General features: G+C 41.6%; 1 protein-coding gene across 1 annotated transcript in view; it reads right to left on the minus strand.

Annotated features, from left to right (window-relative positions):
* TEKT1 (tektin 1) overlaps positions 1 to 15,641 on the minus strand; it is a 32,289-nt gene extending 16,648 nt beyond the window's left edge. Inside the window, exons 1-3 of the mRNA XM_523837.8 lie at positions 15,026 to 15,641; positions 13,570 to 13,776; positions 2,535 to 2,700 (exon numbers count right to left, since the gene is read on the minus strand). Coding sequence (XP_523837.2) covers positions 2,535 to 2,700; positions 13,570 to 13,759 — 356 coding nt within the window. The 5' untranslated portion in view covers positions 13,760 to 13,776; positions 15,026 to 15,641. The remainder of the gene's footprint in view (positions 1 to 2,534; positions 2,701 to 13,569; positions 13,777 to 15,025) is intronic.
* Positions 15,642 to 17,281: the final 1,640 nt, after the last annotated feature.

Consider the following 17,281-nt stretch of genomic DNA (forward strand, 5'->3'; position numbering starts at 1 on the left):
AGTCTTTGCTATTGTGAATAGTGCCACAATAAACAAACGTGTGCATACGTCTTTATAGTAGCATGATTTATAATCCTTTGGGTATATACCCAGTAATGGGATTGCAGGGTCAAATGGTAATTCTAGTTCTAGATCCTTGAGGAATCGCCACACTGTCTTCCACGATGGTTGAACTAATTTACCCTCCCACCAACAGTGTAAAAGCGTTCCTATTTCTCCACATCCTCTCCAGCATCTGTTGTTTCCTGACTTTTTAATGGTTGCCATTCTAACTAGCATGAGATGGTATCTCATTGTGGTTTTGATTTGCAGCCAGATGGACTTTTTTTCCCAAGAAGTGGAAAGTTTTAAATAATAATAATAAATTCAAAGACTTGTTTCCTTCCTTGATCCTCATTCAGTGTTTAGACAAACAATTGAACATAGAAAGATGTTTTAGGGTGGGTGCAGTGACTCACGCCTGTAATCCCAGCATTTTGGGAGGCTGAGGCAGGTGGATCGCCTGAGGTCGGGAGTTGGAGACCAGCCTGGCCAACATGGAGAAACCCCGTCTCTACTAAAAACACAAAATTAGCCAAGAGTGATGGTGCATGCCTGTAATCCTAGCTACTCAGGAGGCTGAGGCAGGAGAATCGCTTGAACCCGGGAGGTGGAGGTTTCGGTGGGCCGAGATTGCACCATTCCACTCCAGCCTGGGCAACAACAGCGAAACTCCATCTCAAAAAAATTTTTTAAAGATGTTTATAGTAATAATAACTACTAATAATAATAACACCAATAGTAATATTGCCTCTGCCAGTAAGCACTTACTCCGTGACAGGCATTGTGCTGAGCTTTATTAATATATAAACATTCTTTCTTAGCCCTTTCAAGTACAGATGGGGAAACTGAGTTTCAGAGAGACTAAGTGATCTACCCAGTGTCACAGAACTGTGTGCCACATGTGCTTCTAGCCAAGACGCCATCCTCCTCCCAAACTGACCCTGCTACACAACGTTTTGCTCTTTTTCAACCTCCATGATAGTGCTTGGAAAGGAGGTTCCCCTACTCACTAGCTGGGTGCCCTTAGCCACTATATAACCTACCTGTGCCTTGGTTTCCTTTTCTGTAAAATGGGGGTAATTATTAGTACTTCATAGGATTGTGGCACACTACAAATGAGCTATAAAAGCATAAGCTACAGTACCTGGCACATAGTACATGCTCAATAAACTTAGCAGCCTCTACGTTATCATTATCCTTAGGCTTAGACTTGAGCCAACTGGGTGTTGAGCTCTTTGATGAGCTGCTATTTCTCTTTGCTTCATAGATTTCTAAATCTGGCTGGGGAGACTGCTGCCTGGTTCCTGCAAAGGGTCCTGTTTAAGCTTATGGAAGGAATAGGGCTTTCCAGGAAGACAGGGGCATGGTGCATTTGAGAAACTGCAAGTAGCTCCACACACCTAAGCACATCCCACTACTGGGGACAAGATATGGATCCAGAGAGGTCACTGGGGGCCCTATCATGATAAACCTTGGTTTGCTAAGCTAAGAGGCTTAAAATTTATCTTGAAGCCATTGGGGTTTGAAGGATTCTAAGCATGGCGGTGACCGGGAAAAATCTGCATTTGGAAAAGTTCACTCAACAGCCAGTGTGCAGGGTGCACTAGATTATAGGGGACTATGCTAACAGCAAGAAGACCTGTTAGGGCACTCCAGCTAGGTCTGCGGCAGAACCCAGGTCTGGAAACCAGCATCACCCCAGAGTAGAAAGGTTCATTCTTTTCACTGGATTTATAGGAGGGAAATAATAATAAAAAGCATGTTCCTATAGTGCTGTCTGGATTACAAAGTGCTTCCGTGTGGCTCTGCATGGGAGAGACATACTGTCCCCTGGGAGCTATAGTGTCTGTTCTCACCTTCTTCCTTGGCAACAGAACCCCTGGTTTTTTAGCTGAGCACCTGGCTGCCCAAAGTAAAACCAATCATTTCCCAGCATCTGTTGGTGTGGCCATGTGATTAAGTTCTGTCAATAGGATGCAAATAGAAATGACGAATGCCAGACCCCACTTACTCCTACTTGCTGGAATGTAGACATAATGGCTGGAGCTCCAGCTGCCATCTTAAACCACAAGGTAACATTAGGAGTGAAAGCCATGTGCAGTAGAACAAGAAGATAGACAAAGCCTGGAACCCTAAAACTGTGGCCCACCATTCCAACCCTGGACTGACTATCTCCAGACTCTTTGAATGTAAGAGAGAAAGAAATCGTTTTCTTTAAATTCAATGTTATTTTAAAGTTTTCTGCTACCCACAGCCAAACCTAGTCCTAACATATTTGAGTTGAGTTAGTCAAGAGCAGAGTTGAGGCATGAACCAAGTCCAGCGCCCCTTGCACTGCCCAGCACCAGGGGCATGCTGGGATAACTTCAGGCTCTAAAATAACACCTGTTCAAGTGCTGTGTTCTAACTCACCATCGCGCACAGCTGGCATTTACTACCCAGCATCTCATTTGTCACAACACGTGAATCATTTGAGGGACCTTCGCTCCTACCTGTATGCCAGGCATGTCTCAGTGATGTGCAAGGGCTCTTTCAAGGTCTCCAGGGCTTTTTCCAATCTGATCTTATATATGAGTAGATTATCAGTTACATTCACAAGCTGCTCAAGTTTGTCTTCTAATTCCTTCTTCCAAAACTGGACTTCCTCGAGTCTCTGTTCTGAAGCACGTGGGGAAGTTACACCAGGGTTAATCTATCCCAAGGTAGCCAACATTTGAATTAGAAACTTGAAGACTGTTGTAAAACCACCTGTGACATGCTCTTTTCCTCTTAGTGCTGTGCTATTTGGGGCATCTTTTCATCTTTTTAAATGTTTATTTGCAGGAAGGAAGGAAGATATATTTTCTTACAGTCCACATCAGATTTATCATTCTACACCCACTAGTTCTTCAGTGCCCACTGTTTTTAATAACTTTTAATTTTATCAAAGATATAAATGTGTGTTGTTAGAAAAGTCAAATAGTATCACAGAATTAAAACTCTCTGACCTGTCCCCACCCATTTGAGATGGAGTCTCACTGTGTCACCCAGGCTGGAGTGCAGTGGTGCAATCTCTGCTCACTGCAAGCTCTGCCTCCCAGGTTCACGCCATTCTCCTGTCTCAACCTCCCGAGTAGCTGTGACTACAGGCATCCGCCACCACACCCGGCTAATTTTTTGTATTTTTTAGTAGAGACTGGGTTTCACCATGTTAGCCAGGATGGTCTCGATCTCCTGACCTCGTGATCCGCCTGCCTCGGCCTCCCAAAGTGCTGGGATTACAGGTGTCAGCCACTGCGCCAGGCCCCTTATCACTTCTGACATTTGCTTATACTGCTATTCACTCATTATCAGTTTTGATATTATATGTTGATTTCCTGTGATGAAAGATAATGATTTGCTCTTAACCAACTCACACAATATACTTCCATCTCCCAATATAGTTGTATCACCATTTTGTTAAACAATAAATAAGTAAACTTATTATTTATTTACATTTTGTAAATATATAAATGTTATTTACACCTGAGCCCTATCATACACTGTAATAAATTTCTTTTCTTACAAAATTTTCTGTTTTGGGGAGGAGTTAAAATGGCATTTTTGCTTCACTTTCTTTTTTAAATGATAATTAAAGGCAGATTTATTAGGCACCATGAGTAAAAAATGACTGATTATACTAGGAAAATAATTAAATATATATATATTTAATTGATAATGAGTAGTTCAGCATTTGAATCTTAAAGTCATAATGTACTGGTTGTAGTGTCAGTTTCCACTTCTGTAAATAGACTCTGTTTTAAAAACAATAGTTATTGTATATATTTGAGGTTTACAACATGACATTATGAGATAGTAAAATGGGTAGCATAGTGATTGCTTCAGTTTCTTTATATTATTAATTTTTTCTTAATATGCCCTCAATATATTCCAACCCATCAAGTAAGCTATCAATTTTCTTTCCTCCTTGGAGATGTCTCTCCTAGAGCATCTTCTCCTCCTGCTGGATGAGTTGCTCTCTAGTTTGCTGTGTAGCTGTCATCCTATGACTTTGCTTCCAGGAATCCCCTTCACTCTTCTCCTGTTGCTGTCCCGTTTCCTGGATTGTATTTCTTCCTCTTCCTTGATTTACTCTTTCAGTATGCTGAAGCATATCCTTCAGTAACTTCCTAAGAAATGGATGCATGTGAGGTAAAGTTTTTGAAAACCTGCAAGTCTGCAAATGTCTTTATTCTACCCTCGACATTTCATTCTATTTGGCTGTGCCCTGAGTTACAGTTTGTAACTCTTTTTTATTTAGAATTGTGATTGTGTCCCTCCATTTCCTTCTAATTTCCAGAGTTTCTGTTGAAAAGTCTGATGCCACTCTGATTCCTGATTCTTTGTATATGACCTGTTTTTTCCACTCTGAAAAATTTTAGTAATCTATTTTCCTAGGGTCCTGAAATTTCACACTGGTGTCAAACTTATTTAATTGTTGTGCCACATGCCAGATACACCCTTTGATATGGTTTGGCTCTGTGTCCCCACCCAATCTCATCTCCAGCTGTAATCCCCACCTGTTGAGGGAAGGACTTGGTGGGAGATAATTGGATCATTGAGGCAGTTTCCCCCATGCTGCTCTCCTGATAGTGAGTGAGCTCTCTTGAGATCTGATAGTTTTATAAGGGTCTCTTCCCCCTTCATTTTCTCTTCTCTCTCCTGCCACCATGTGAAGAAGGTCCTTGTTTTCTCTTAGCCTTCCACCATGATTGTAAGTTTCCTGAGGTCTCCCTAGCCATGTGGAACTGTGGGTCAATTAAACCTCTTTCCTTTATAAATTATCCAGTCTCAGGTATTTCTTTATAGCAGTGTGAAAATTGACTGATACAGAGAATTGGTACTGGAAGTGAGGCACTGCTATAAAGATAACCTGGAAATGTGGTAGTGACTTTGGAGCTGGGTAACAGGCAGAGGTTGGGACAGTGTGGAGGGCTCAGAAGAAGACAGAAAGTTTTGGGAAAGTTTGGAACTTCCTAGAGACTTGTTGAATGGTTTCGATCAAAATGTTGACAGTGATATGGACAATGAAGTCCTGCTGAGGTAGTCTCAGATGGAGATAAGGAACTTATTGGGAACTGAAGCAAAGTTCACTCTTCTTATGCTTTAGCAAAGAGACTGGCAGCATTTTGCCCCTGCCCTAGAGATCTGTGGAACTTTGAATTTGAGAGAGATTATCTGAAATTGGAACTTATGTTTAAAAGGGAAGCAGAGCATAAAGGTTTAAATAATTTGCAGCCTGATCATGTGGTAGAAAAGAAAAACCCATTTTGGGGGAAGGAATTCAAGCCAGCTACAGAAATTTGCATAAGTAACAAGAAGCCGAATGCTAATTGCCAAGACAATGGGGAAAATGTCTCCAGGGCATGTCAGAGATCTTCACAGCAGCCCCTCTCATCACAGACCAAGAGGCCTAGGAGAAAAAAATGCTTCCTGGGCCAGGCCTAGGGCCCTGCTTCCTCATCTTCTTCTTTTTAGAGATAGGATCTCACTCTGTCACCCAGGCTGGAGTGCAATGGCACACTCATAGCTCACTGTAACTTTGAACTCCTGGGCTCAGGAGATCCTCCCACCTCAGCCTCCTGGGTAGCTGAGACTACAGGTACACACCACCACACCCACCTAATTTTCTTATTTTTGTAGAGGCAAGGGTCTCTCTGTGTTGCCAAGGCTGGTCTCAAACTCCTGGTCTCAACTGATCTTCCTATTTTGGCTTCCCAAAGTGCTGGGATTCCAGGTGTGAGCCACCATATCTTCTCCATTTTCTCTATGCTCTTTCTGAAACTCCTATTAGTTATTGAGCCTCCCAGACTGATCCTCTAATTTTCTTGTCTTTTCTTTGCTGTTATTTTGTTGTCCTTTTTTCCCACTTTCTGGAGATTCTCAACACTTCTTTTGATTTTTAAGATTTTTCTGCTCTTATATTCTTAATTTCTAAGAACACTTGTTCTCCAAATGTTCTCTTTTTTAAAGACTCCTCTGCATGTTCCAAGGATGCAATCTCTTCTCTAAATTCTTGATGGATTTGATAGTGTATGTCTTCTTTTTCTCTATGCACTATCTGTCTCCTGAGTTTGATTATTTGTTTTGGTGTCTGCCATGTTAGTGGCTTTCCTCAATTATTTGGTGATCATCTGATTTAGACTGAGATACTAAAGTGCTACCTGGAAATGCTGTCTAGAGGGACAGTGCTTGTCAACCAGAATGCTTTATCATACAGAGTGATCAGTTGAGACCCTGGCATCTCACAGGAGAATCCTCAAATGTTAATATTTATGGATCTTTCCTTTCGGGGCCAGTTACTTTCTACTTTCTCCACAGAAAAGTCCTCCAGTCTCCTGTCTGAGGGTAGAAGCCTGGCTACCTGTGTCTTAGGAACCAGCTGGAAGAATTACTATGTAGACATAGGAATGAATGAATCACCAAGTAGACATTCATTGAACCCTTTAACCTTTAACCTTCTGCTGGGGTGAGGGAGAGCCAGAGTGAAGAGGAAGCTCTTTATAAAGACTTTCAACCAATCTTGTTTCTGGTTCTATCCTGACCCTCCAGCTTCAGAAGTAACTGGATGCATCCAGTTTTGAGCATTACAAGATTTCTGCAGCATGAATCAGCTGGCTTCTTATTGTTCTCTACCCAGCCTGATTTTCTGCAGTCCCTAGGTCTGTTACCAGCTGACCTTTGCTTTCCAAAATCTTGATTTCATTATTTGTCTGCTGTTGCTTCCTCTCTAACTCTGTGTGTGTGTGTGTATGTGTGCACGCACGTGTGCTTGCCTGTGTATGCGTCTCAATCTCTCTCATGCTTGGGGCATAGCTTTATTATTATTTTGTTAGCTTTACTGTTATTAATTCTTTACTGCTATTTTGTTGGAATTCTAAAAGGAAGAGAAGACAAATGCATGTGCTTAATCCACCATGTAGATGGGCATCTTCCCATTGACACCTTGTAACTGATTTTCACCTCTACTGTGTACCCTCCACTATCCTACTGGACATCTCTTATCTCAAAGGTCACCAATAATCTTTAAGTCACTAGTCCAAATTTATTTTGGCTCAGCTCTCAGTCTCTTAGACATTTAGACAACCACTGATAGAATAGAAGACTTCCTCGCCTGTGAAACCTCATCTTTTTTTTTTTTTTTTTTTTGAGACAGAGTCTCACTCTTTTGCCCAGGCCGAACTGCAGTGGCGCTATCTCAGCTCACTGCAAGCTCCGCCTCCCAGGTTCACACCATTCTCCTGCCTCAGCCTCCCAAGTAGCTGGGACTACAGGCGCCCACCACCATGCCCGGCTAATTTTTTGTATTTTTAGTAGAGACGAGGTCTCACCGTGTTAGTCAGGATGGTCTTGATCTCCTGATCTCGTGATCTGCCCACATCGGCCTCCCAAAGTGCTGGGATTTGGGAGCCACTGCGCCCAGCCAAAACCTCATCTTTTGGCTTCCATAACCTTGGTCTCATCTGTTTATTCTTCCACCTGAACTTATGTTCCTCAGCTCTTCTCTTGGTCCTCTTCAACTCATGTGCCCTTTTCTTCTCTTTTGATACATTCTTTGGGTAGTCTAATCTACCCTTATGGCTCCCCTTACCCATCTTTATGTGATTACCTCCAGATTTCTAGTGTTACTTCTTAAATTCTAACAGGCTACCCAATGAACTGAACATTCCAAAATCAAGGTCTTCCTCAGGCTTGGCCCTGCTTCATCTCCCTCTCATCTTCATCATGCTGCTCTTCCTCACATACTCTACACATCAACTTGGACCTCTCTACTCATTCCCCATAAATGTCACACTCATCCTGCCTTTATTATTTTGTCCAAGCTATCTCCTTGACTTTTGTTGTTAAAATTCATTCATAAATCCAACATACATATTATCGAGCACCTTTTCTCTCCATCTTTACTGCCATTGCCTTCATCTAGGCCAGCAACTTACAATAATTTTAGTTACTTGCCTTTTTACTTGTGTTGTGTCTCTTTTACATAGTAGAATGTATCAGTCTTTTTCAATTTTATACTCCTAAGCATCTAGCACAGGGTCAGACCTATTTGAAGAGTGAATGAATTAATGAATGAATGAGCTCTGATCCCATTAACCAGGATAGGGAACTACAGAAGCAGAAGCAAGTTTTGAAGGACAATGATGAGTTCATCTTGGGACATACTTATTTTGAGGTGCCTGAAGGAATCTAGGTGGCAATATATAGCAAGTAGTTCTCTATTTCCCCAAAAAGTTCTCATGAGAAATTAGAGCTGAAGATTTCTATTTGCAAACCAATAACACAAAGAAAATAGTGATAAAATTTCTAATGAGGTCATCAAGAAAGATTGCTTAGAGAGAAGAGAAGAAAAAGCTAAGAAGACGAAGAACAAAACGCTAAAGAACACCAATAGGAAATGAATGGGGAAAGAAGCATCAATAATAGAGAAGAGGAAGAAATGGCCAGAGAGAAAGGAAATTTGAATCAGGAAAAATTTGTGCCATAGAATTCTAAAAGTAACTGGACACATCCAGTTTTGAGAATCCAGTATTGTAGAGAGATCAAGTTGGATGAAGACTAAGTGATCATTAGATTGGAAAATTGAGTAGTCATTGGATGTGACCAATTGGAAGTGATGTGCCCTCTCCTCCAATCTGACGGTGCTTTATTGGTGCCTCTTATGGGATGAAGCACACCGTATCCTGGGTATCCTGTACTGGACTCATCTCTACTTTCAGACTGCAAGCTCCCCAAGGGCAAACACCAGTCTGGTGTGTCTATATCATCAGCACCAGCACAGGTACTTGCAAGTTATTTTTAACTTTTTATTGAAATATCAAAAACCTATAGAAGAGTACACATATCATAAAATTCAATGTATTTTCATAGTGAACACACACATATAAGACCCAACTCAAGAAACAGAATATAACTGGCATCCCAGGAGGTCTCTCATGACCCCTTCCAGTTCCTATCATTCCACACACCAAGGTATAGATTCATTTTTCATTTTATTTGGTTTGTTATACTTTACATAAATAGAATAGTATAGCATGTACTCATCTGTGTGTCATTTATTGTACTCAACATCTTACTAAGTTTGTAAGGTTCATCGGTAGTGTTGTATATAGCTGTAGGCCACTCATTCTCTTTGCTGTGAGGTATAGCATATTTATCCATCCTACTGTTGATAAGCATGTGGGTAGTTTCCAGTTTGGGGCCATTACAAATGGCCCTCCTTTGGCCATTGCAGCATATATCTTTGGTAAACATATATTCCCATATGATAAAACTCTAAAGGTAGAATAACCAGGTGAAAAGTATGCATGTCTTCAACTGTAGTCAATACTGCCAAAGCTTTCCAAAGTGATTACAGCAATTTGTATTTCCACCAGCAGAATACAACAGTAACAGTTGCTCCACATCCTCTTTCCTCTCCTTTCTTCTTCTTCTCTTCCTTCTTTTTAATTGTAGCCATTCCATGGCTGTATAATGGCATCTCAACTTGATTTTAATTTGTATGTCCCTGATGACTCATAAAATTAGAGCACCTCTTTACATGTTCATCGGCTGTTTGAATGTCCTCGCTTGTAAGGTGTCTGTCAAGATTTGTCCATTTGTTTATTGAGTTATCTGCCTTTTTCTTTTGTATTCTTAAAAGTTATTTATATATTTTGGATATGGATTTGTCAGATATATATATTGCAAATATCTTTTCCTACTCTTTAGATTGCTGTTCAGCCTTTTGATGAGGTGTTTTTGTTAAACAAAAGTTCTTCATTTTAATATAGTCTAATTTATTGTTTTTCTTTTCTATGAATGCTTCTTTTCAGGCCTGCTTAAGAATAAGAAATCTTTGCCTTCAACAAGTCATAAAGATCATAAATATATTCTGCCATAAGTGTCATTGTTTCACCTTTCCCATTTAGATATGCACTCCACTTAGATTTGCAGATAGATAGATAGATAGATAGATAGATAGATAGATAGATAGATAATACGAGGTAGGGGTTGGGATTTTTTTTTTTTTTTTTTTTTTTTTTTTTTGCGACGGAGTCTTGCTCTGTCACCCAGGCTGGAGTGCAGTGGCACTATCTCACGTCACTGCAAGTTCCGCCTCCTGAGTTCACACCATTCTCCTGCCTCAGCCTCCCGAGTAGCCAGGACTACAGGCGCCCGCCACCACGCCCGGCTAATTTTTAGTGTTTTTAGTAGAGATGGAGTTTCACCGTGTTAGCCAGGATGGTCTCGCTCTCCTGACCTAGTGATCTGCCCGCCTTGGCCTCCCAAAGTGCTGAGATTACAGGTGTGAGCCATGGCGACTGGCCAAGATATCATTTTTTATGTGAATATCTAATTGGGCAATTCATTGAAAAGGCTCTCTTTTGCCCATTACACTGTAGTGTTGCTTTGTCATACTCAGATGAATGAATGTATGTGGGTTTGTTTCTGGACTCTGCCATGTTTCATTGGTCAACAGGTCTATCCTCACTTATACTTTGCTGTCTCAATTACCATAGCTTTGTCACAGCTCTCAGTACCTACGGTAGAAGTCTTCCAACTGTGTTCTTCTTTAAGATAGTTGTGCCAATTTTTTTTTTTTTTTTTTTTTTTGCGATGGAGTCTCGCTCTTGTCGCCCAGGCTGGAGTGCAGTGGCGCAATCTCGGCTCACTGCAACCTCCGCCTCCCGGGTTCAAGCGATTCTCCTGCCTCAGCCTCCTGAGTAGCTGGGATTACAGGCACCCACCACCACGCCCAGCTAATTTTTTTGTACTTTTAGTAGAGACAGGGTTTCACCATGTTGGCCAGGCTGGTCTTGAACTCCTGACCTCAGGTGATCCACCCACCTCAGCCTCCCAAAGTGCTGGGAGCCAGGCATGAGCCACCGCGCTCAGCCTCGTGCCTATTCTTGACCTTTTGCATTTCCATATGAATTTTAGAAGCAGTTTGCCAATTTCACCATAAAACCTGCTGAGATTTTCATTGGCATTGCATTGAATATATAGATTAATTTTTGAAGGGAATCAACACTTTTAAATACTAGGTTTTCCAGTCCATTAACTCATAAATCCCTGCATTTACTAAGAATTTCTTTAATTTCTTGCGAAAATGATTTTTCAGTGCAAAACACTTGCACATCTTTTGCTAGATTTATTCCTACATATTTGATTCTTTTAATGCCTAATGGCTAATTTTAAAATGATTCCATGAATCAATGAAGGTTCACTTTTTCCCCATATCTACTGAAACACAGTATTGTGAAAATGAATAATGATTTCTCTTCTTTTTTTTGTTTTGAGACAGAGTCTCACTCTGTCACCCAGGCTGGAGTGCAGTGGCACGATCTCGGCTCACTGCAACCTCCACCTCCTTGGTTCAAGCGATTCTCCTGCCTCAGCCTCCTGAGTAACCGGGACTACAGATGCATGCCACCATGCCCCACTAATTTTTTGTATTTTTAGTAAAGACAGGGTTTCACCATGTTAGCCAGGATGGTCTCAATCTCCTGACCTTGTGAACCGCCCACGTTGGCCTCCCAAAGTGCTGGAATCACAGGCGTGAGCCACCATGCCCGGGCGCCTTCTCATTTTTAACACCTACCTATTTGCACAATTACTTAGAACAGGCCTATCTACAGGGTGGTATCAATGTAAGGGTCAACCTATTAGGAGAGCCCAACATCTAACATTGCTGACCTGAATGAAGGTTTCATTTACTGGAAATTAGAAAACTACAGTCCTCAGACCAGGTTTGATCCATAAACGTGTTTGTTCAGCTGGCCCAGTGTTATAAATAAATTAAGTCAGTTACCAACATTTAAAACGTGAATAAATTCCTGCTTTCCAGATTTTCTTGAAAAAATCGGACAATCAGGCAACACTGGGCTCATGTTCTTTCTTGGAAGCAATGGGTTGAAATTGAGTAGCAGCTTCCTCCTTAGATAGGGCACACGTTCTCCAGGTCCCCACTGTCCCTACTAAACCCTAATGCCTTACATTCAATCCCTATGCTACCTGCTTGGTCCCTATAGATAGTCGAGTTGGTTACCCCTGGTTAATCCCTTTTTGGCATTTAGCCGATGTTGGTTGTTTGTTTTGTTTTATGTTTATTTTTGTTTTGATTATTTAAGGATACTATCTTTTTATTTTTTTAATGTGCTTTCCTGAGATCTTTGCTAAGGAACGCTACCTTTTAAATACTGTTTTAGGCAGGGTGCGGTGGCTCGTGCCTGTAATCCCAGACTTTGGGAGGCTGAGGCGGGCGGACCACCTGAGGTCAGGAGTTCAAGACCAGCCTGGCCAACATGATGAAACCCCGTCTCTACCAAAAATACAAAAATTAGCCGGGTGTGATGGTGCACGCCTGTAATCCCAGCTACTCAGGAGGCTGAGGCAGGAGAAGCGCTCGAACCTGGAAGGCAGAGATTGCAGTGAGCTGAGATTGTGCCACTGTACTCTGGCCTGTGTGATGGAGTGAGACTCTGTCTCAAGAAATTTAAATAAATACTGTTTTAAGTAAGGAATTGTCAAGAGAAAATGACTCCTTTTAAGACTCAAGTAAATGTTCTTCTCTAGAAAAACTTTTCCAATTTTTCACATCTACTCCACCCGTCTTTGTTCCCCTACCCCAGCACCTATCTGGTTATACACCTGTCCCTTGGTATCCTCAGAGGATTTGTTCCAGAGTCCCTGACAGACACCAAAATCCATGGATGCTCAAGTCTTTTATACAAAATGGTGTAGTGTTTGCATATAACCTATGCACATCCTCCCATATACTTTCCTTTTCTCTTTCTTTTCTTTCTCTTTCTTTCTTTCTCTCTTTCATTCTTCCTTTCTTTTTCTTTTTTCTTTTTTTTTTTTTATGAAACAAGGTCTTGCTATATCACCCAGGGTGGTCTCTAACTCCTGGGCTTACAGGATCCTACTGCCTCAGCCCTCCAAGTAGCTGGGACTAACAGCACATGCTACCACACCCAGCCAGTATACTTTAAATCATCTTCAGATTACTTATAATACCTAATACAATGCAAATACTATGTAAATAGCTGTTGAACTGTATTGTTTTTATTTGTATTCTTTAATTGTTGTATTGTTATCTTTTATTGTTTTTTTTTCCTAAGTATTTTGGACCTACAACTGGCTGAACCCATGGATACAAAGGGCTGACTGTATTCTGATGATTAATTTTTGTATCTTTATCCTCTTCAAGTTAGAAGCCCCTAAAAAGCAGAGATTCTGATCATTCCCTGTGATATGCCTAGTGTGTAGTACATAGATGCCCATAGATGCTCAATAACTGTGCATCAAATCAACAAATAAATGAATGATGGGTGGCTGAAAATCAGGCTGGGTTACCTTGTGTCTATCTTAGGGCAGTGAACTTAAACATAGAACCTGGAGAATACACATGATTTTCTCTAATATTCAAAAATAATATGTTGCCACATCTGAACATGACACTATAGCTAAACTCAACAGCCTCATCCTAGCATGTTCACGAATATGCCAAGCATGTTGTCTTACCTAGTTTCTTGTTCACATCGCTTTGAGATTTTCTTGTGGTCTTTTCAATTTCATCCACAAGCCTCTGGCTTTCTGCGACCAGGCGTTCTGATCGGGACCTTTGAGCGTCTGCTCTGTGGTACTGGTTCTTGTTAGCAATGTGCCACTCTGAGGGCAGGAACTTGGGCGGAGGTTGCAATAGTTTAGCCATTTGAGGTTTCCAAATTCCTGATCAAAAGCAGACTCTTTTAGATTAAATGAAAGCAATTTGTCCTTTTTTATGATAATTTTTATTCAAGGATGACATATATACAGAAAATTGCATAAATCATAATCTGTACACAAAATAAATCTATCTGTGTAGCCGGCACCCAAACCAAGAAACAAGCATTACCAGCATCTCTAACCTCCTCCCAGTTACTCCACCTCAAGCCCCTCAGGGTAACCAGTATCCTGACTTTTAACACTACAAATTCGTTTTGCTGTTTTTGAATTTAACATAAATGGAATAATACAGTATGTATTATTCTGTCTCTGACTTCTTTAGCTCAACATTATGTTTGTAAAATTCATCCATATTGTCTATATGATTGCAGTTTGTTCGTTCTCGTTGCTGTGTAGGTGCCGTTATATGAATAAAATCTAGCTGTCTTTTCTACTGTTTATGGATATTTTGGTTGTTTACACTCTAGGGCCATAATGAGAATGCTATTAATAGTCTCATACATGTCTTTTGGTGAACACGTGTATGCATTTTTATAACTCATTAGAATTGTTGGGTCATGGAGTAATGTTCTGCCAAACAGATGAGCCCAGAGATGTTTTCTTAAAAAAAGAAGAAGAAAAAGAAGAGGGAGGAGGAGGAGGAGGAGGAGGAGGAGGAAATGTAACATGTGTAAACTGACAACTGGGTATTGAATTTGTTCAACACATAAAAGAATCTAAAAACTTCCAGGACAAAGAAAAGGAGAGAACAGGAAGGGGAACAACACAGGGGAAGCCAGCTGGCAGAGGCTGTCGGCAGTGGAAACGCTAAAATTACCCATTTCATCTTCATACAACTCTGATGGACCATGAGAACTGCCTTCCTCAGACAGGGCTGAAATCTGCCCCCACTCCCATCTCTACCCTAAGGTCTGAGTCCCTGCTCTTAGGGGCCTCTGGATCTCTGAAGCCTTCACATACATAAGGATGAAACTAGAGTCAGATCTTGACTAGGCTGAGAATCTCAGCCCACCCAGCCCCCTCAGACAACATGGAGTTTCTCCGTTTCTTCCTAGCCCAGTCCCTTTTCTGGCTTCTACCGAATTTATCTGAGTGTGGAGCCCAGCATTTAACCCAAGACTCCTGGATAAATCTGAATAGCCCCCAGAGAGGTGGGGACCTAAATTAGGGCTCATCCCAACGTCATAAGGATTTGGTTAGGCGGGGAGGGTTGCGGGTAGGGGTCGGTGGGGTGGGGTCAAGGTTTACTTACCTCAGCGCCACACAGAACCACTACGCAAGCTCGGGATGGGAGCCTCCTTACCCCAACTGGAGCTTCCAGCTCTTGCAGAACAGAGAGGTAAACAACGCGGTCTCCATGACAACAAGTGACGCGTTGCCAGGGCAAAGAGGGCTGGTTCCGCCACTGAGCAGCCTGGCCAAAGGCTTAGCGCAGGCGCAAATTCTGCGGACCCCAGAGCCAGAGACCCAGGAGTGTGGCGTGTGGGAAGGGTAGGGCCAGATGCTCCGGCCACCTCAACCTACCGCGAAGACGCGGGGCACCACGCAGAAGACAGCGGCCAAAGCCCCGAACTGGGAGTCAGGAGACCTGCGTCTAGTCCGAGCCCTCCCGCGGGCGGGATCATCTCGGGTCGCGCTGTACCCCGGGTCTCAGACTTCCCGGCTGTACAGTGGGGTTGGGCTGGGCGATGCCTCCAGGACCTCGCAGTCGCAGGCGAAATTGAGGGTTAAAAATCAGGAAGCCAAGTTGATTGTTTCTATAAGCTACAATGAGTTTCCTCCAGAGTTTGTATAGGTCTGTTACCACAACTGGCTTATTTCTGCGTGGGGCGCCCGATGGGGCACTCTGTGAGGGCAGGTGTGAGTAGAACGCCTTCAGGCAAACACTCCAGAAGTCACTCTGCATCCACTAGGAGATGGAAAATACGGGAGAAAAATTAAATCGGAGGGGATAGCTCCAGAAGATTTAATACTTGTCAAGTAGGACTTCCAGAAGGAAAGAAAAAAGGAGAGAGAATGGCAAAACAATTGTGAAAGTGAGAGAGAGATAACTTGAGCCAAAGACTCAAGTCTTTAGATTAACGATCCACCTGAAATTAACACACACACGCCCATTCCTTACATATAGTCCTCCCTGTGGATTATACATATAATCCATAGAGTGATTAGCTCCAGGATCCCCCTCAGATACTGAAATCTGCAGATTCTCAAGTCTCTTATATAAAGTGGTGTAGCATTTGTATATAACCTATGCACATCCCTAGATAGGCATACTTTATGTCATCTCTAGATTGCTACAATACCTAATACAATGCCTAATACAATACCTAATATAGTGCCTAATACAGTGCCTAATGCAATACATAATACAATACATAATACAACACCTAATACCTAATATAATACCTAATACAATGCCTAATACAATACCTAATACAATGTCTAACCATGCCTACTCATCGCTTCATTCGCATGGATTCAACATAGCACTCAGGGTGCAACAAATTCAAGTTTTGCTTTTTGGAGCTTTGTGGAATTTTTTTCCTGAATATTTTTTATTTGTGTGTCATCGCATCCAAGGATGTAGAATCCACGGATAGGAAGGGCCAACTTTATACCTATTCTGGTGGAATTTCTTAATTCAAAGAATAAGAAGAAAAAGAAAGAATAAGTATCAAGTGTTTTGTCTCTAACACAGGTGGCTAGAAATGATGGTTGCTAGAAATGATGCTAGGATAATGCCTTCAAATTCTATAGAAAATTATTTCAAATCTGGGATTCTACAACCAGTCAAAGCGTTTCATGTATGAGAGCAAAATAAAAGATTTCTTTGGACATGCCAGTACTCAAAACGGTGAGCGTACATTCTTTATGGAAAAAAATGATAGAGCAAAAGTGAAAAATCCAGAAAGAAGAAGATATTGGACATAAGACATAGTGGAACCAACCCAGCTGTGTGATGAAAAGAAAGCTCGGTGTAATAGCTACAGAACTAAAAAGCAATCAGTCCAAATTACAACTAAAAGTCAAAAGAAGTTTTGAACAATATCTTTAAGAAGAGTTATACAAACTATGATTCATAACCCAGAAGTATAACCACATGGTGAGTTGAAATTATGTCTCTTCTGAGCAATAAAAAGTAGATAAATGACAACAGTCTCCGTGATGCATGCCTGAGGTGCCATCACTTGGAATGCCTGGGAGGGATGGCTTGAGCTCAGGAGTTTGAGACTGCAGTGAGCTATGATCACACCATTGCACTCCAACCTGGGTGACACAGACCCCTGTCTATTAAAATATTTTTTAATTTTTATAAGTTAAAAATAGACAAATACAAATTCTGAGAAAAGTTAAAAGCTGCACAAGGGCTGGGCATGGTGGCTCACACCTGTAATCTTGGCACTTTGGGAGGCCAAGGCGGGAGGATTGCTTGAGCTCAGAAGTTCAAGACCAGATTGGGCAACATGGTAAGACCCTGTATCTAAAAAAATAAAAATAAATAAAAAAC

Source organism: Pan troglodytes, chromosome 19, assembly GCF_028858775.2.
Source record: "Pan troglodytes isolate AG18354 chromosome 19, NHGRI_mPanTro3-v2.0_pri, whole genome shotgun sequence".
In the NCBI taxonomy this organism is placed as follows: domain Eukaryota; kingdom Metazoa; phylum Chordata; class Mammalia; order Primates; family Hominidae; genus Pan; species Pan troglodytes.